Source organism: Leptonotus elevatus, chromosome 16, assembly GCF_054856555.1.
Source record: "Leptonotus elevatus isolate MCC_2025b chromosome 16, RoL_Lele_1.0, whole genome shotgun sequence".
NCBI classification, from domain to species: Eukaryota; Metazoa; Chordata; class Actinopteri; order Syngnathiformes; family Syngnathidae; genus Leptonotus; species Leptonotus elevatus.
The window spans coordinates 3465350-3486660 of record NC_141254.1 but is presented as its reverse complement, the minus strand read 5'-3'; the positions used below and the strand labels follow the sequence as shown (position 1 = coordinate 3486660).

Below are 21311 nucleotides of genomic sequence, written 5' to 3'. Positions count from 1 at the left end.
TTGATTGGGACTTTTTTTCCCTGGCCACTGGATTATTTGTTTCATTTTATTTATCTATATTTTGAAAGGTAGTTGGTGTGAGAGTAGAGGATGCAGAGGACAGGGTTAGATGGAGGCAACTGATTTGCTGTGACGACCCCTGAAGGGAAAAGCCGAAAAGTAAAGATTTTATGTGACTATGCAAAATGACTTTTATGAGCAAATTGAAAGAATAGAATTGCCATTAATTTCAAGCAATTTTAAGGAAATTTGCTATAATTGGTCTTTTAAGAAAAAAATCTGTCATTGTTTTATTTTATTTTATGTATCATAAGTACTAATGGTATCAGCATTTGGTATCGGTATCGGTGAGTACTAAAGAGTTGAGTATCGGTATCTGTCTCAAAAAAGTGGTATCAAACATCCCTACTATCTACAACTAACCATTCATTACCTTGTTAGGTAATAACAACTAACCCATTTTGTGCTGGGTCCTAAAACAGTGTCTCCCAATCTTTTTTTAACTAAAGCACATATGTCACCTCAGAAAAATTTCACGATACACCACTTAGCAAAACAATTCACAAAAAGTGGATACGCTTTATAGAAAATATCTAATTTTTAAATCAAATTATTGCTAATGGATAATTTCCTGTGGCACACCTGATGTTCTCTCGGGGCATACTGGTTAGGAATCACTTGCTTAAAATTCACATCACGGTATAAATCCGGTATATGCGGAATATCACATGATAAATACAATGAGCTGATGACATGATGATTTTAATCTGAACTTTCCAAAAGTTCGTTCCCTACGACGGCATATCAGGGCCACGTATTTTTTTTTTTTAGAGGGTGGGGGTATTATTTAGAGAAAAAAACGTTATAAACTTTATAAACTAGACTTTATAAAGTGGCAAATTTGCAAGAAAAAAAAACTCATACATTTGTGACTTTGTAAAATGGCAAATTTGAGACTTTATAAAGTGACAGATTTGCGAGAAAAATACGATAAATAAACTTACGACAAATACACGTAGCGTACTACTTGGATGTTTGTGCGAATACTTTTCGGTCGGGTTTTCAAATAAGGAGATAGTAATTACTTTAGCAGAGATTAACTATATGATGTTAAGCATTCACTCTTTGAAGTGTTGGGTACTGCCAGTGACAAAGACGCCTCGCTTTGCGAAGGTCCATACTCTGAGGATCAAGCATTTAAGTTCATTTGTTAAAATGTATATTTACTTGTACATTTATGCTTCCATAATTAATATTTACACATTTATACATTTTGACTTTTTTTTTTGTACAAGTAGCTAAGTTGATGTGGTCATTCACTTGCATTTACCTAAAGTATGCTAGCTTCTGATTGGTTAGTGTTAGTCAGCTGAGAGGGGATCAGGAAGTGTTGTCACCTTAGCTGCAGTGTATGACGAGTAAAGTTTAAATTAAGAATGAATCAGTCTCCATCCTGCCTTTTCATTTTATAAACCGTGTCCCATTAGCCACCAACGAATCCCCACATTAGACTATAGCTACGCTACGTGTATTTCTTGTAAGTTTCTGAGTTTTTTTCTCACAAATTTGCCACTTTTCTCGGAATATTGCCCCCTCCCCCTGAAAAAAAAAATATATACGTGGCCTTAATACGCCGTTGTAGTTTTTTTGTTGTTGCTGGTGTGACTAATGTTAAATTTTGGTATATCTTTAACACAAATGACGTCTAAGCATAGAATATTTTCATCATAGGTAGCTTTTGAAAATGTATTGTGTAAAACAAAAGACATTGACCACAAAATTGAATCTCTACATAGTAAATTCTGTAGAGTAAATTTGACTCGATTTAGAGTAAATTTGACTCGATTTAGAGTTGGACCAAATAGACTCTAGTCTTAGAGTAGAGTAATATATACACTTGGAAGAAAGTAAAATAAAGAACTAAACAAACTCACAACCTTCAGCTTGGGAGACTGTCACACTACCACCTGAGCTGTGCCCATCCTACTGTTTGCTTATCTCCAAGGGGAGACCAAAAACATTGTTTTTGAGTTTTTCCATGGAGTTAGGAAGAGTCCATCTGAAATGAGTTATATACTAATAGCGTGGCTCAGGGAGTAGATTGGCTGACTCCCGAGCTGAAAGTCGTGAGTTCGTTCCTCAACCCTTGAGTGACTTTTCCCCCCAATTATTTTATATTACTCTAAAACTGAGTCTATTTGGTCCCACTTAAAATTGAGTCAAATTTACTCTACAGAATTTATTGTGTACACAGTAATGGCATATATCACGATATAAACCTAAATGTAAAAATTATAATGGACATTTTTCTGAATGGGTTGTAGTAAATTGATCCCCCCAAAAAAGGGCCCAGCACAAGTCTAGTGCAAAGTGCAGTCTAACTGGAATTTTTGGATGGAATTTTCTTTCTTTTGGTAGATCACTGTCATTACCTCTCTCTACTCTTGGAGATTCCAGGGCTGACAACAACCTAATCGATCGCAGTATGGTGAAACAAACGGGGATTGATGTGACATCTTTAACCACTCCTGTTGATGCCCTTAATCGACTCTGCTTTTTCACATCGATCAACAGATGGTACCGCTATCTCTTATTCCCTGTAGTAATCAATCATATAATGGCAATTCAAAAAAAAATTGCCAGATGGATTAAAATATGGCAACTCAAACTAAAAACAAACTTGCCAGCTGGCACCATATTTACCCATTAGCGAATAAACCTTATTTATGCACTTGGGCACAAGCACCTTTCATCTTCATGTATTCTACCATCAAAACCTCTGACATGTGCAACCACCAAAGAATTGTGCTTCACTGAAATATGAGCATGGTTGTAAAATCATGGAGCATGATGTGTTCCTCAGATTTGTAGATGTTATTGAAATCTATAGCACAATTTAAAAATGAAAATATGTGTCATCGGCCAGTCGAGACGTGCACACATCTCCAGCAAACACACTCAAGAAAGAGCATGTTTTTTTATTCTGAATGAAATACAGTACCAGGAGAAAGTATTTGCCCCCTTCTAAAATTCTTATTTTTTTTGCATAGTTACCCCACTTTCCCCAGGTGACCTGAACTAAGCCCCTCCTACAGTTTGCTTATCTCCAACAGACCAAAAACATTGTTTTTGGTCTCTTGGAGTTAGGAAGATTCCAGCTGACACGAGCGATATACTAACACAAAGGAGGAGCTGCGTGGTTCAGGGAGTAGATCAGCTGTCTCCCAAGCTGAAGGTATGAAATATAATAAAATACTAACATATGAGCACCCTTAGTGACAACTTAAATGCTGCAATTTTTTGTCAAAATGATCTAAATATGGTTCTTTTAAAAAGCACTCTATACCGCTATCACCATTTAATTGCAGCAGCATGCATCCTTCTTTACTGCAACTCATCTACAAATAACTATACCGTAAATGTTGATGACCCCAGGAAACAAAACAAAAAAACAAGCAAACAACTAAAAGTGATTATAAAAAGACATTCATTTAATGAGTTTCTAACTTCTGTTGACTGTTAACTTTGCAATAAAAGTAACAGCGGAGGAACAACACAGACCCTGCTGGAAACTGTGCTGCAATGGTGAGAAACGGATACCACTGTGTCTGCAGTAGTCAAACACAGAGCTTGAAGTAGAAATTTTTTTTGAATGTGAATGGAACAAAGCACTCAAGTTGTACACATTTCATTTGTACTTAGGAAACAGAGTTAATGAAAATATAGACATAACAATTGGGTTTGATACCAAGAGATGAATACGAGCCAAGAAATCTTTACGTCTGCATCATCGAGCGACGTGGCAGAGACAAACGCCGGCCAGAACAAGCACATCTGCCAGGCTAGATCCCGTCCACGTGTCGTCATTGTAACGATAGCCATACTTATTGTAACAAAAGCATACTCGTCATTAGCCACCTAAACAAGCCCCTAAAAAAAACTTCAAATTCTTGAATATGCGAACTTGCCCGCTGATTTGTCACTAGTTTTACTATTCAGGTTACTCACACCATTGACCAGCAGGTACCACCAGTAAGGATCATTAGAACAAGTAATCCCTTTCCCCAAAATAATCAAATAAATTATATAACCCCGAATATGGATAAAAACAGGTCGATTTTGCCGCTTAACTCATATTCCACAAATGCAATATTATTCAGAACGTTGTATTTAAAGTAATCAAAGCGCATAGAAAATATTATTGTAAATAAAATAAAAATATTAAAAATTAAATTTTAATGAAAAAATTAAAAAAGGTCATTACTTTTTTTCTTAAAGAAAAAAGTAGGTCAGCTTTTTCCATACCTCACTTCATAAGCGTTCAAATAAGGTCCTTAGCTTTGTCGGCTCCACAGAATTTTAGCTCACTGTTAGCGCTCAGTGCTTGCAAACCGGAGACGTGGTCACGGTGTGGGTTAGATTCTTATTTTCCCTTTAAAAGGCCTTTAGTACATCAAATTAATAGTTATGTTACACAGATTTATGGTCATAAAAAAAACGGGTTTAGTTTGAATGTTACGCTTAATCAATTTCTGCCTATTGTATGGAGAGAAAGGGTGACATCAGTTAGAAATTCTTGATACTCTTTCAAAATGGTCAAATAGTAGGAGCTCACAAAAATTGACAGAGTTCGCATTAAAGCGCTTCATAAAATGGGATGGTCTCTTCTCCTTTTCCTTTGGACTTATAAATATGTTTATCACAATTTCCATTAAACCAGCTTACAGTATACCGAAACCCTGAAACAAATTCATTCCCTTACCTTGCCTCTTTGAGAGTAAGTGTCTAAAATGCTTTGTAGCTGCCTCCGCGTTTATATTCTATGATGCAGCATGTGCGCAGTAGTGCAAGAAGATTAGCGATAGCGCTGGCAGCTAACAGCGTGAAGCAAGGTGCTATTGATACGCGTCCACCATGCTTAAAAGTCATTATTCTGAGGGAACTACTGTGTATATATAGCCGTTAAACAGATTAGACTAAAATAGAAATCTCTTCAGTTTAGCGTGCTAGCGGTTAGCAGCCTCAGATGTGCGTTTATTTGCGAATGATAGCAAGCACTTTTTTCTCCCTTTGAATGAGGATAATGTGTTCATGCCATGTTTTTAAAGTGCACTCGGCAATTGGCTGGGGCATTGTTTTTTACGTTATAAACACACAGGTTAAGCGCTATTTTGTATTCATCTATGCAAACAAAAACAAACTACTGATGTTGAAATACCTACATTTCAAGGGTCTTTAATACCGGTACATGAAAATCCATTTTGGCTTTTTCTTTTCAAATTTCTCATGAAAAAAAAAAGTGAGTTCAGCTGCTGATATTACATGGTATACTTATTGTATTTGCTTTCAGTCCATGTATTGTTTGTTTACTTTTCTTTTCGTCACATCATAATTGTGATCCTTTTGGTCACTATAACCGTGATATTAAGTTTTCAAACCATTTCATCTGTAATAGCCATTTATCAAAATGAGAAGCAAGCACGAAAGCAGTGGGCTCTACTTGCCAAGATTTCCTAACCGTTGATCTGCTGTTGAATTGAAATCAAATACTTTGGACCTCTCCCACTTCAGCTTTTACCAGGATTCTCAAATTATAATAAATTCTGGATTTACTACCAGGCTTCATATTTCTCTGTGTGAAGCACTCCTCATTTATTAGGATTATCTACATTCCACTAGAGATAAGAACCAAAGGCACAATGAGGTTCAGCGTCTTTAAATACAGAATATATAATAAGATGTTGCTAATTTGATTTTGGGCTTGTCCTTGAATAATAACTACTGATGTCTAGAAATAACATAACTGTTTTTACTGCAAAAATAATTACATCAAAAGAACTTATTCCGACAGGGTGGATGCTGAGGACATTAGGGTGTACATCAGCCATGCTAATGGTGTGTGTGCGTGTGTGTGTGTGGGTGTGGGTGTGCGTGGGTGTGTGTGTGTGTGTGTGTGGGTGTGTGGGTGTGGGTGTGTGTTTGCGTGCGTGTGCGCATGCACATCAATGCGTGTGTATGCATCCCCCAATGATAGCAGAAATATTATTGGACTACTATTCTATTGCATTATTGTGGAATGGTTCCTGCTGATGCTGAAATCCTTAGGCTACGTTCACACTGCAAGCAAATGCGACCCAGATCGGATATTTTTGCCGAAATGCGACCTGTATCTGACTTTTTTATGTCAGTCTGAACGGCTCAATTCCGATTTTTTCATATGCGACCTGGGTCACTTTCATATGTGGTCCTAGATCGGATACGTAGCCAAATTTTTGCAATGCGACCGCAGTCTGAACGGCCAGGTCGCATATATCCGACCTCAACTTCATCAACAGTCCAATTGCGCCCTTAAGCTTGATTTATGCTTGACGCATCCGCGAGGTCCGTGAAACGTCACGTACGTGAATCGGCAAAGTTGTTTCGAGTAACAGTTGTGACTTTATATTTGACTTTAATTTAATCCCACTTGAAACATGAAGTATAAAGATGACATTTGTGGTGGTGATATTAGTAATTTAGCAAGGCAGACGGATCATTTATTATGCGTGGCAATGACGTGACGTCATCCTTAGGGAGAAAAAAAAAGGAGAGGACCCTGGGAGATGAGGCGCTCGAACAGGCATGCCTCATTTTCACAAAATATGATTTTTACCTCCTCCCGCATCACTCCTATGTAGATATGAGATGGTAAAAATATGAGCTATGACGACGGACTTATAAAAGTCCGTGGACAAGACATGCTGGACCATACGTATTTACTTCCGCAAACACAGCGTTGTGAGTGACATTGTATCCTCTTCTGCGCATGAATTATGACCACACAGCAGACAGATTGAGGTCACAATTAATTGGTAATGTGAACGCTTACTCAGAAAAATCTGATTTCACCAAGAAATCGGAATTGAGCATTAAGACCTGTCACCTGCAGTGTGAACGTAGCCTTTAATGTCTAAAACCTTTAAATGACTTCTTCCATGCTAAGGTTTTCACTTTATATAGACCCCATTCAAGCTTAGGTAATATAGGTAAGTGCATTTCTTTAAGTTTGTTGGAAAGCAAGACGAAGGCCAATTGATTTCCATGTGCCTAACTGAATCAATAACAATGACAACAACAAAAATTCCAGATGCAAATTTTTTTCTTTTTAGCATTTTGAAGTAGGGCTGTGCAATTAATCACAATTCAATTACAATTTCAATTATTACACTACACATTTACAGCATTGGCATAATCGCAAACAAAAAAAAAAGATAATTTTGAGATGTTTAAATGTATATATTTGCACCTTTTTTTATTTTAAAATAACTAATTTGATCAATCTTGTTTGACCCAAAAGAAACATGCATAATTATAGTGTTTCAAATAAATGTATTTGTCTCAATATTTTTTCATTTATACATTTTCTTGTTTTGCACCAAAAAAAACAAGTGATCACCCTAATCATGATTTCAATTATTACCAAATTAATCGTGATTAATATTTTCTTCATAATGGAGCAACCCTATTTTGAAGAATTAAAAACACAAGCTACTTCTATTATACTCTCCTCCAAAAGTATTGGAACAGTGAAGCCAATTACTACTTAGTTTGACATGGAAAAATATGAACATTTCAGCTTTAGTTACAACATAATAGCAAATATTTATCTTTTGATCTTAAAGGGTAAATGGTTTAGTTTACAAAAAAAATATTTGTAATTGGTCTCAGTGTTTCAGTTCCTTTGAAAGGCAATAAGATATAAAACAAAGTTAACACCAATTATTTTCACGACATCACTATGTTCCTCACAGTATATGGCAGTCTGGCAAATCATGAATACTTGCTGACCTGCCCGGAACATAAATTAAGCCAATCCATCTCTCGCCGACCTTGCTCCCTAGTGGCTTACTTAGTATCATGCCAATGTGTAACACTGGCTGCGGAACGAGCAAGGGTAAGTGTGCTGCCTGTCTTGATGCTGAGCTGTCTTGACGGTAAAAAGAGGCCTCTGCCTCCTCTTGAGAGCAGTCGGGATCAAGCGGGCTTAGTGGGCATGAACTGTGAGGGCCATGACAGGGCCAAAAACATGCAACACAACACAACTGACTAAAGGTGCGTTGCACTATTGAATATAATAGAACGAAACACATCCCATTGCTTGCGGGCTTGGATGAGGACTCCATGCACTCTGCTGAGGATACCAAGCAGACGAAAGGCTTATGAATAATTCTAAACATCCTCTTTTTCCAGCCTGATTTACAGAAAGGAAATTCACGTCACACAGTCTGACTGCTAAAAACAAAGCCTGCAATTAAAGATGTAATTACTCAAATATTAAAAGTTAGATAAATCGGGAAAAAATATTTTATTTTTATTTTTTTTCATTTAGATTGGTTATTGTTGGTCTTTGCTTTCTAGTCCATTTTCTTTATTTTAAAATACAAACATATTTGTTTTGGACGATAATGTATGTTGTGTTTACCTCCAGTTTATGTGAGCAAACTCATTATTAACAGTTTCCCCCTACTCTAAAAAAGCTGGAGGATATTGTTCTTCCTCAGCTTGCGATAGTGTGAACAGAAATATGTAAATAGTGACAGAATACTTGCGGGCTGCATGTCCAATGACACAAATCCTTAATTAAGATCTCAGCATGATTCCGAAATACCCTCGATTGGTATTGTCCCTAACTGATGACACATTATATCAAAGAACAAACATCACCATGGGCAATTGGTGGTGATTCTTTTCAACTGATGTTTCCATCAATGTATTCAGACTTTCAGTTGAGAAAAAGGTAGTAGGGACAGGGTGACAATGACATCACTTAATTCTCAGAACCTGCACATGTCAAATATATCTGACAGTAGAAGTTAAAGTGGTCTAAATTGCAATTGTGATTTCTCAGGGAAGCACATGATTACAGTAGTCGATAAATGGCTAGCGCATATTTAATTAACCTATTATGGAAACGTCTGTGATTCAAGTATTCACTGGTGAGACTAGAGCCCTTTTTGGGTTGTAACTTTCCCATACTAATGAATAACTAAGAAGTATATTTTCTAATTTATTTCAGCTAACTTATTTTTTTGTGAAGAGATGTGATTATGTCCAGCTATACTGTAGCTATGGCTATGAGTGTTCTAGTAATCTATTTGAGGTTAATATAGCATATTGGGCATGCTTCAAAGCTGACACGTATACAGAAAAAAACATATATATATATATATAAAAAAATTAACTAGATTTAGTTCAAAGGATGAGCAGGTCAGTCAATCTGGAACTTGCAAGAGCATTCAGAAAAGTATTCGGAACAATAATCAATGGTCATGTCTTGAAAGTAGTCTGCCAGACTTTAAAGTCAGAGTCAAATATGCCTGATAAGAGTAATGATGAGTAGCCTTTTGTCTTGGGGAATATAAATTGGTAAGCATTCCAAAGAAGGTACATTTACTTGGTTGTTCCTTTTAGTCTGGCAGTATAAAGGTAAACATTCACCCTCAAAGAGCAGCTGAGGGTCAATATACTGGGTCATATATACATATGGCTTCTTTCTCTCTCTTTTTTTTTAAACAAAAGACAGTTACTTGGCACAATTTTACAAATGTATTTCTTGAGTTTTCAATGTAGATAATAGTTGTTGTTGTTTTTTTTTGGGGGGGGGTGTAAATGCTGAAGACCTACGTATCTGAGTCGAGCACTGCTAGCTTTCAGTTTTCACTTTTATATATCGCAGGTTTCCCATTGATAAACGCGTCCGTGAATCAGTGCAACATTATGTCCTTCAGCGTTTAGTTTGAAATTCCAAATTATTTTGAAATGTAATGGATCAACCATATTTAATAAAACGCGGTGAAGAAGACACAAAAGGTTCAATCTCACAGCAATTACTCGTGTACAATCAATCTGTTCTAATGTAATTGTTTAGCGACAAATGCATTAAAACAAACCATGTCCGATATAGCCTCGAACTAATAATATACAATAACAAACAACAACAACCATCTAAAATACATCCGACGTGCATTCGCCGCAAAAATCGCCGACACATTTAAATCCAAACGTAGAAAAAAATCCACTGGTCTGTCCCTCCAGCACAAGAAGACGTGTTCCCTCCTTTCCCTCTTTCTTCTTCCCTCCTCTACTGCCCCCTCCCTCTCTCCCTTCCTCCCTCTCCCTCCCTCTCTTGCTGTGGCCTGGCTGCCTGTCTGACTCCATGAACAATGTCCTGCCTTTTGTAAAGAAGGGGGGGAAAGGGGGAAAGGGCCGCTCAAATGTAAAGCCCTGCTCACAAGCACTGACATTGAAAATGAATGACAGCTTACCTGCATGCCAATCTTCATCAGACTGACACAGGGTTGACAGCACAGCCTATACTCCTCCACGCAGCAAGTGACGTCAGACATAGCAAGCCCCTCCCACCTAATGCTGTCTCGCTCTGTCTCCGCTCCCCCATTTTCTCAACACCACAGTGCCGCTGATGCCTTCAAGTGTCCATCGGAAATGCGACAATACTTGTTGGGCACTAAAGATAGATATAAAAAAAAGAATATGATTTAGAGGTTATACCCTTTTGATACCGTGTTCAGGTTGCATGGTTGCAGGTGATGGCCAAAAGCAACGGTCATAATATTATATAATCAGGTTACAGAGATTTAGACGTACAATACGTGAATATTAAAAGTGTAAAAATAGAAAAAACGGGCCGTACCCTACTGTACTCACAAATTATTGTTTGTCCCAACAAAGTCACAATAGCACTACGTTCTAAGTGCAAGTAATTGTCAAATAATTATCGACTGTGTTGTATGAACAAAACAAAACAAGTTGTTTTACCGTTTTACACTCGCGTATCATCTGATTTCAAATCAGAGTAACGTGTCTGAGTCTGTCTTGAATCAGTTCCAAGAAAATTTCTTTTTTTCTATGAGTAAAAAAATATTAGTTAGACTAATCATACGACAATTATTAGATTCCGACACCCTCCTTATTATTTATTTTTTATTTAATTTGATTCCAAATATGCACCCTTTAGCATATGGACAGTAAGTAAAAATAATACAAAATGGACAATCAAGACAAATCGTAGAAAGAAAAAAAAGCACAGTAACTTCACTGAAATGATCGAAAAGGGGTGGGAAGAACTACAACAAATTTGTTCAAATTAATTTAAAAGCAAAACTAAGGGTAACTTCCAAAACCACCTTTTCGAAGGCGGATCAGACCCGCCACCTGTCGGCTCTTTTCAACTACTGCACGTCTTTAAATTACAACACTGTACTACATTTACTGTGTGTTATGTACTTGGAACATAGACCACGGGTTTGGATGAGTTGATGTCACTTAAACAAACTTGTGTAAAATAGCGTGCGACGGTGCCATTATGTGCGTGCTTGCATGCTTTAGAGGATTGACGTTTAGGATAGTCACTACCTACTGGACTAACAAAACGGCCGTAAAAACATTACCTGACAGATCTGTGTAACAGTAAGGCCATGAACACAGCACATAGTGAAGCTCTTTTCCACTATCCCCACATGGCCCGGGTTTTTAAGTAACAACGCATTTGATTGGCTAGTCCAGATTTCAGATATCCAATCACATTTTAGCTTCCTGTTGCCAGGAAGTGATTGAACGCTTGGACTCGTTGGATGGGAGTTAATTTGGAGCCACACAGTAATGTATTTTCGTTTAGACCTAACAAATTGACATGAACGAAGCACATCTGCGTGACCAAGACAGCACATTGAAAATCACTGTATCGCTAATGTACAGCCGCCAGTATTATGCAGTCCACAATCTGAACGGAATGGTTAGCATGTACAGCTAACAGTTTCAGCAACGCCTCGTCCAGACGCCGAATTTTCCCGATAACCCCCCAATAAATGGCGACTACTGTTTTGGGAGTCGGCACAGGCGTTTTCGTCATCTCTGCCGTTTGGATTGTGACTTTTGGGCTTTGGATGATTCTTCTGAGAGCGTCAGGATCATCAAAGTGAGTGCTATTAACAAGACGTCACGTCCTTACGCCAACCAATAATTCAGTGTTTATAAACTTGTGAGCCTAAGATTATCTTGGATACTGATACAAAAGGAACGTTGCGTCACTCTACGTACATTCCACGAGCCAATCGCTTTTATCTTACTGTCTATTTTCTTTAGACATTACTTACCAATCAGATAAAGATCAAAAGAAAAAAAACTCCCCGTCTACACATAATTACGTTATTAGTTTACTGGTACGTTGGATAAGCAGCCCTCAATAGGAACAAAAATGGAAAGTCCATCTCCCGGGATTGGTCAAGGCGTTTTAATCATTGCTATTGTTTTAATCGTGGCTCTCGTGCTTGGGGTGACGCTGCAAAGAGCAACTGGATCACTGATGTGAGAGCAGTATCAATACACGCACCTACACGCCACCCTGAATACAAGGGAAAATAATTCCGTCTAAACGATAAGGAAAAACACATTTTATAAAGTAAAACTTAACTAGCCAGTACACATTGTTTATTGTATCGGGTAAAAACATGGCTTTGTATCAATCACTGTACCCTTTTGAAGCCATTAATTATTATTTAAAAACAAACAAACAACAAAACTGCCTTCATCCTTCAAAACGAACATTATATGGAGATATCACATACAAACACACTCGTAAAATTATTTTAACTTTTATGCCCTTAGTTAGTACACCATAATTCTGCTTTCAAATTTACACATTTTTATTTTTGCCAAAGTTAGACAAATATGATGGGGATAAATAACCCTTACCCTGCTAAAAGTGAATTATACATTATATATGTTAGGCAGCTATAAAGCATGCCCTAAATTAACTTATGTTTAAGGTGAAGCTACTTGAAGGGATGTTAAAGCCTATAAGAAAACCCTTTTGATACATGCTTACGGTACAAAAGTGTAGGTGTAGCTGTTACCGTAGCCTATTTCTTAAAGTAAGATTAAGAGCCTATATGTTTATGTACACTTTGCTATTTGCATTGGTTAAAAAAAAAACGTGTTTGTGAATGTGATTTACTGGTATTTATTTATTTTCCAGGCTAGGAGTTATCCCGGTTTTCCTCTTGGCTCTCATCATTACCCTGGCACTAGTGTTTTTCCCTCGAAGCCCAACGACACCATCTGCTTTCAAAGAGAGAGAGGTGAAGCTCCACACTAATCTGAAACAAGCTATCATTTACACTTTACTTCTAAACCCATATTTACTATTATGCATAGTATGGGTGTGCCATATCAGACCTTCTATGATATTACCAGTGTATTTTTTGGGGTGATAACAATTTGAAATATTGTGAAATTGACCCTGTAGGGATGTGATGACCAGGCTTGGGGAGTAACGGAATACATGTACCGGCATTACGTAATCAGAATACAATTTTTTTTTAACTATTTCGTTATAGTACAGGTTAAAAAACATGTAATCAGATTACAGGTACATGTATTAAAAAATGGGGATTACTTCAAGGGATTACAATTTTCTATGATGAGCGAGAGACAGAGCAAGAGAGAGAGCGAGAAAAAGAGAGACACGCTGCTGTTGTGTTTGTGTTGACGTCGCTGAGCTTCTTGCTAACCATGGGCATAATGTGAGTTACCTTCCGAACAAATCTCCCTCCCACCAATTCACTATTTAAACAATCATACATAATATACACGGCTAAACTCGTAACTGGGAGAAAAGTTTTTGCAGTTGATATCACGCATGGTCATCCTCATATCAGTATTAGTGCATACATGCTTGTGGGTGAAATGAGCTACCATGGGAAATGTTGCTTTCAAAGGCAAATTTTCCATTTTATTACCCATTCCACCAACATCTATCTATCTATCTATCTATCTATCTATCTATCTATCTGTCTATCTGTCTATCTGTCTATCTGTCTGTCTGTCTGTCTGTGAGGTGTGGTTGCTTTCAGTGACAGTTCGAAACAGCATATGGCCTTGAATCAATGAATCAATCAATCCATCTTTTCATACATTTTAATGTGTGTCAATTATACAATGATGTTTGCTATTAGTAGGCTGCCTGGGTCCCTATCACCCGCAAATAGCAGTGGCACACTGAATAGAAATATATATTGTGGTGATATAAAGTTTTATTTTGTCTTCATTGGCATATTTGGTATTCGAGTAATCAAGTTACATTACTCTAATATCATGGTACTTGGATTACGTTACTAACTACATTTTTAGTAGGTAACTTGTAACTGTAACGGAATACATTTTAAAAGTAACCTTCCAACCCTGGTGATGACATAATCCATAACATCATATGTCATTGTGTCCATTTGGACTTACACGCCTTCTTTGCTACAGCATAACAACAATGTCAGAGAGCGTAGGAGTCTGTCATGTCTTCAGCCTCAAAAAAGGATTTAACCCTTCCCATCCAAGGGTGTCAAAACTCACGACAATCTTGTGTTTTATGAGAGTCGTAGAAGATTATCATCATGTCCGAGGTGTTGCAGGACTGTGAATAATGTTGAAACAAATCTCTCCCCATACTGTAAGAGATGCCTCCTGTTACTACAATAAAACAAAATAATGTTCACATAATAGCAAAACCTTTATTTAAATTGTTTACAAAAATACCAACTTGTTTCATCAGGCACTGCTTGTTGTAGCCAAACACCTTGTTACAGTAAAATGTTTTGCAAATATATACTGTATTCAGTAACTGTCAATCTTTACCCATACTAAACAATATAAGACAACTTTACATCAGCAAATATGGTCACGCTGCACCTCCCCAGAAAAGGATAGGACCAAATTCTGCGCTGGTGCGACCAACTGAAGAAGTTGATGGTTCAGGTTTTTAGGCCGCCTTCCTCGTACATGCTTAAGAGGTCTGCCCATGCCTTGTCTATAGGATTGAGATCAGGGATTTGTGGTGGCCCTCCAAAAGATTGACTTTGTTATCCTTAAGCCACTTTGTAACCAACTTGGCAATATGCTTACCAGTAGCTTCATTGTCCATTTGGAAGACCCGTTTTTGCCATAGCTTGAACCTCCTGGCTGATGTTTTGACATGTTGCTTCAGTATTTCCAAATAATCTTCCTGCCATTTATTTTGTGAAGTGCACCAGTCACTCCTACCGCACAACATGATTCTGCCACCCCTGTATTACAAAGTTGGGATGGTGTTCCAGGCTTAGAACTGTCTCGCTTTTCCCTCCAAAAGCAGCAATGGTCATTATGGCTAAACAGTTCCATTTTACCTTCCTCAGACCACAGGTGAGGATTGTTATCAGGCTTCTCCAGAGCTTGCTGATGAGCTGTCATTGGAATCACCTGCGTTGGGAATAGGGAGACATGAAAAACAGGCTGGATAGTGTGCTCCAAGGACCAGGGTTGAAAAGAACTGTTCTCGGCGACTATTTACACATTCAGAGATCAGAGGCACATAAAATAATAAAATCATGGATAGATACACAACCTGTCCCTAAACTTAATATCAGCTCTAATAGAAGCATATTCATATTATTTGAAAAAGTATGTACATGTTTGTATTTACACATTTGCATGTGTGTACTCTGCATACAAGCTTGCCACAAAGACCTGCTCTGCTTTATCTCAGCAACACAGAACAAACACTCCCCCATGTAGCCTCTGGGTCGTGCCAGTAAGCCAGCCAGATCTGCCAAGCAAGCTGCCACCCAAAAGAAAAAGCAGAGCAGATCCCCATCCTGGCCTGCTCACATTTGGTAGTCTTTGTGCAAACCTTGACGTCGCCAAGCAAGAGAGAGGCAGCACATTCAGGTTTTCTGCACAAGGTCTTTCTGCTAAAATCAACCGACTGATTGTTGACTCTGCTTTGAAAAGCTTACACTGTACACATTGCAGAGTAATGACATTATTATTATTAAGTCACCTCAGCTATATTCCTGAGAGTCGGGACAAAACATGTCCTACATAAAGTCTAATTTTTATTAAAAATCAAGACCTGACCTCAGCTGATGGATGGATAGATGGAAGGAAGGGAGGAGGAAGGGAAGAAGGGAAAGGAAGGGAGGAGAGAAGGACGGAAGGAAAGAAAGAAAGGGGGAGGGAAGGAAGGAGAGAACGGAAGAAAGGGAAGAGGGAAGGAAGGAAAGTAAGGGAGGAGGGAAGGAAGGAAGGAAAGGAAAGAAAAGGAAAGAAAAGAGGAAGGAAATTATGCAGTTATTTAATCTAGTCCTTGCCCTGCGTGTTTGTCTTACCAGTAGTTGAATATATCATATTTAAGACATTTGTGTTGCACTGTTTTTACTTTTTATTATTTATTTTTGAAAACAAACCGTGACTTAGGGTTGTATGTAGAGTAGTGACATCCAGGCCAATTCCTTGTGTAGCTTGCAATGTAATTTAATTGTACATATTTAAGGTTTACAAGATATGATGCACATTTTTATACAATTAATTTACGAGATTATTATTATAAATAGTGCTTAAAGCTACAGTCAATGGGTCCTAGCGCCATCTAGTGGTAAACTAATAATTCATTAAAAAAAAGACTGTCAATAGTATGCAAAAAAAAAAAGTATCACAGAAACATTTTTTTGGTATAATCGTAGGTCTAGCAATCACTATTTTACATGGCTTCAGTCTCATATTACTAGAGGCTGCCATGTTTCGCCGCCACCTTCCTGCTACGGCTGCCCAAAGGACAACTTTGCGAACGTAGTTAGACCCGGTGGTGCTTGCATCGAGTGTTGGACCCAATGCGTCGACCGCCGCTTGCCTTCCACAGCTGGGGCCTGCAGGTGGTTGTCGCTGAGTCCCGTGTTCGGGCTCCCGTCGCTTGTCACCTCTTGCTTTGCTCTCACAGGCTTTTACTAGCTTTTTTTTTTCTTTACTAGCTTTTCCCGCTAGCCGTTCTTGTGGCTCTGGCTAAATTTGACTCACGCGGCCTTTCAGCGTCGCTCGCCGGGCTTCACACCGGCTGCCAAGTCGCCGTCGTTTGTCGAGGTAGTAGGCTTGCAAAATGTTTTACTGTGTATCAGGTTCAGTCAACCTAGAACTTTTAATAAACAATAGACAAAGAAGGAAGACAAGAGACTTAGATTATTTTTATTTGCGAGGAGAACGGACAGAGATGTGCTTAGTTACAATCACAATAGTGTGGCGCTGGTTTGTGAATGGGTTTTGTGAAATCCAAAAACACCCACTAACTATGGCCAGCAGATGACAACATTGTATTTCTTTTCAATGGGCTCCCGTTAAGGATGCACCAAAATGAAAATGGTTGGCCGAAACCCAAAATGATAAATGCTTGGCCGAAAACCGAATTTTTTTTTGCCAATTTTTACTTTCATTGCATTTATTATAATTAATTAACATTATAATATTATAAAATATTTATTTAGCACTGGCATTTTAACCAAGCACAATATAAATTGAAATGTGCCCACACCGCAGACATGTTGGCTAATGGTACATTAAACACCAAACGAGGGTTGAGCATTTTCTGGCGGTGCGAGTGCTCCTTATAGCCAATGTCGTTCGCAAAGGCAGGGACGGATGCGTGCAGCGGGACAAGGTGCGGCGCATTTAAAATCGGCACATTCACATATTCACCAACGTTTAAAAAATAAAAAAATACATAAATACATGTGTTCGCACCAGCTAATCGGCTTTGAAATTGACTGCAAAGTCACACACAGCGTCCTGTACAGGTCTGCCGCCACCCGGAGATAGCGGTAAGTGTTTCCGTGTTTAAAACCGTTGATAGCAATAGTGCTAGCTTTAGCTAAAGTATTTAGCACGGCCACCACGATGCCGGTAGAAAAGTGGAAGCGTTCGAGGGGATCTTATGGAGAAAAAAAAAAGGGAAGGCGCTGCAGGAGAAAGAGTGGCTCACCTGTACTGCAGTACACGGCAGTTCTGTCTTTTTTCGACCCACTTAAATGTTGTACACCAAGCGAGGCCCCTCTCCACTGGTCACTGTTGTGCAGAAAATTTATCTTTTCACAAAAAGCTTGTTATCTCTTTTTCTATTTTCTCTTAATGTCACTCAAATTACCTATTTTCAAATGGTGATTACTAAAGAAAGGAAAAAGGTACAAACATACTTTTTTTTCTAATGAAAGAATGGAATCCAATCATGTTCATGTAGTCATAGCACACAATATTCTGTTTGTCTTGAAAGATGAGTTAAAATACTGGAAATCCAAATTTGGTCATGTCTGTGGTGTCTTTTTTTTGTGTGTTGTAACAGAATTATATTTGTTTTGTTTACATAGTCCTTGGTTTAGCTTGTCTGTCAAATTGTTTTTTTTTTGTTTTTGCTTGGTTTCTTTGGGTTTGTTGGTTATGTTTGTGACGTTTGTTTTTGTATTATGAAAAAAAAGAGAAAATTTGCTCAAATAATATATATATATATTTTTTAAGTGCTCGAAATCGGCTAGCACTGTCGGGGTTGTTTTGGGGATAACGTGTGGCAGTAAAATAGTCAAAACTATGCCAGTATTTTGATCACCTCTTGTTGTGTTCAGGTGGACCTAATCAAGGTCAGACAATAAATTATGTAGTACAAGTGTAATTGTCTAATTTTTAGGTTGTTTTTTAGATCAATACTATTATCAAAACAATGTACACTTAGATGGAGAAAAGGATAAAGAAAAAAAGAATCCCAGTTACGTATTTTACAGGTTGGCAACTTACTGACTTTGAAAGACTATTTGTTTACATCCCGCAATTTTCCCTCCCCCCTTGCTATGGTGCTTCTGATTGTGTTTAGTGAAAGCTCTCCTGACATCTATTGACTAAAAATGATCAAATGTTAAATTACAAGTACCAGTACTTAACTTTTTGATTGAATTGTTGCTTCTCTCTCAAGTACCGGACATACAATGTAGTCAAAAATGTCACACTAAAGAAATGATTTCTTCTTTTTCTCTACACAGATAGTGGACACTTTGTTCATCGCTCGCTATGTCCTGCTGGCTTTAGCGAGTGTGATCTTTCTCAGCGCCCTGTTCATGCTGCTGCCCTTTCATTTCTTGGAGCCTGTCTATGCTAAAGCTTTGAGAACACACTAAACAAAAGTTGGCACTGGATCACATTGCTGATGTTAACAACCTAAAAGAAGAGAATCCAGCAAGAGGCCCCATCACAGACTGGAATTAAAATAACTAGAGAAACTTTCCCATGGCCAACTTCCTATAGATTGTTTATCTGTCGTGGTCCAAGCTGTGTAACTTAACTCTTTTTTTTCTTTTCTTTTTTCTTTTTTTAAAGATGCATCATATACTACAATAGCTTCATATTAGGCTCAAGTTAGGGATCATTATTTGTGTTTTATCTAGGTTCTTATTGGGTTTATCTAGAGAATTACGATAGTTGAATGTGTATTGAGGCACTGTCTTGTGAAGTGTTTTGTTTGCCTACAATTTTTTTCAATTGTGTGTTTCAGTTTTAAAACACATTTTAAACCCTGTTTCAAGCGGCTTCTGTTTATTTTAATTATTATATAATAGTGCTGGTGACTAACCTGTATTATTTATTTTGTTTTATTTCAATTTCAACAATAAAAGCAAAGAATACACAAATACAGCCTTTTGTCTTGTTAAAGCAAAAGGACAGGCAACATGCCAGTGACAAAGGGATATAATGAATAAAAAAAAATCTTAACACTTTATTAATCCATTAGACTGCTATGCACTGCAAATTTTTATAATGTGCATGAATGTGTCACTCAAGTTAAAATACAATCCCCACCATGGAAGTAAATAAACTTTTCCATGATATAATTTTTTTTTGAAAGGGGTATGAGTTAGGTGCGTGTCTTGACCTCCGCCGAACCCCTGAGACTGACTCACAGGACCCCTAGGGTTCGATCAAACCCAGGTTAAGAACCACTGCACTGACCTTTTAAGAATATCATTGTTCAGCGAGCAGGGTTCACCAATTCCGGTCCATGTAGGTTTTAGATGTTTCCGCCCACTAGCACACCTGATTCATATAATCAGCTCTTTAGCATGCCTGATAATGATCCTGATCTTTAGTATCAGGTGTGTTGATAAGCAGAAACATCTAAAACATGCAGGACTCCCGACCTCCAGGACTGGAATTAGTTAACCCTGAGCTAGAGTCTTTGAGTTGCATCAAGATTAGCAAAGAACATTGATGGTTAGCCAAATTTGTTGTCCATCCCATGAACAGAATTGCATGGATCTATACAAACAGTATGCTTCTAAGTCCCGGAGTGCATTTTGCATGAGCATTTGTCATTTTCTAAGAGCCAGCCATTTCTTCAGAGGCTACACAATCATTATACAAAACTTAGGACTAGTACGTTTTTATGTTGTCCGGTTTGATAAGTCTTGAAAACCAAAATGTGATGTTGTCTTATGAAACTGATTTCAGGTATGAACGAGCATATTTTTCCAGTGAGTTTTTGAATCTTAAAGCTCATGTAAACACTTGCCCTCTTCCTGTTTTTTTAAAAGTGTGAGGCTTCAGGAGATGTGGAGCGGAATTCCAACTAGGATAATAAAAGGGAATCTAATGAATCAAAACAAATCCTATTAGTTCCAGCCCACATGTCTATACTGTGTTCCTTTTGTGGTATGCATAACAATACAGATCCAAGATTTCACACAAGCTGAAAAAACGGGTGAATTTCAGCTGGTTGGGATCTCGAACGTTTTGACATAGATAGACTGTTTGCCTGATAAGCAGAAAACATTACCTGAGTCCTTGCAGAAAAAGGTACTGAGAAACCAGCTACAGTATATGTTACATTTAAAAACAAATATATATTTTTTACCAAAATAGCTTGCTAAATTAAATGAGTTTCATACTAATTCAGTGTCATTGTGCTTCCTTTTGCATTTCAAGATTGCGATCCAGAAAAGTTTTTTTTTTTTTTGTCTTTGAGACAATAATCCCCAAAAGCCTGATTGAGAACATCCAACAGTCTTTGTTGTCTGACATTTTTGTTTTCACACAATTTCTCACACTAACGCACCTCTATAATCTTTGCTATCTGCCCCCCACCACTTTTTTCCCCCTTTGGTTTCCTCATTTTATTTTTTGTGGCTAAACTCTGTGTCTGGGGAGTGGGAAAATGATCAGAACAAAGCAAGTGGGGGTTTGAGGGATCATTTGAAACCAGGGGACAAAGTCTTTGTGGCACAGCCAGCTGGACATATAAAGAGACGGGGGCGGGAAGATGGGAGAAAGAGCAATGCAAGGGTAAAGAGGTGTGAGCCGAAAGCTCGGTGTGTGAAGGGGATGTGGTGCACTCCTCTCCAGTAGATTCTGCATTCAGATGCATTCGAGCAGAACTTTGAGTTGCCCTCTGATTGTGATATGCATGCCACCACCTCCCCACC

At 38.0% G+C, this 21311-nt stretch overlaps 2 protein-coding genes across 5 annotated transcripts in view; one reads left to right on the top strand and one right to left on the bottom strand.

Annotated features, from left to right (window-relative positions):
* Nucleotides 1-12286, bottom strand: part of pknox2 (pbx/knotted 1 homeobox 2) — a 108352-nt gene extending 96066 nt beyond the window's left edge. Inside the window, exons 1-2 of one of the 3 annotated variants that reach the window (XM_086098941.1) lie at nt 12153-12286; nt 10305-10504 (exon numbers count right to left, since the gene is read on the bottom strand). In XM_086098941.1, coding sequence (XP_085955067.1) covers nt 10305-10385 — 81 coding nt within the window. In that variant the 5' untranslated portion in view covers nt 10386-10504; nt 12153-12286. Of the gene's footprint in view, nt 1-10304; nt 10505-11447; nt 11644-12152 lie in introns of those variants that run through there. The other 2 variants (XM_086098942.1, XM_086098943.1) reach the window with 2 other exon arrangements.
* Nucleotides 11595-19517, top strand: tmem218 (transmembrane protein 218). Of its 2 annotated transcripts, none has more exons than XM_086098947.1 (3): nt 11595-11974; nt 13034-13136; nt 18879-19517. In XM_086098947.1, exons 1-3 carry the CDS (start codon nt 11865-11867, stop codon nt 19011-19013), a joined length of 348 nt encoding a protein of 115 aa, XP_085955073.1. In that variant the 5' UTR covers nt 11595-11864; the 3' UTR covers nt 19014-19517. The 2 variants fall into 2 exon arrangements, with proteins under 2 accessions (XP_085955073.1, XP_085955074.1); XM_086098948.1 differs by lacking the exon at nt 11595-11974 and adding an exon at nt 12090-12363.
* The last annotated feature ends 1794 nt before the right edge of the window (nt 19518-21311 follow it).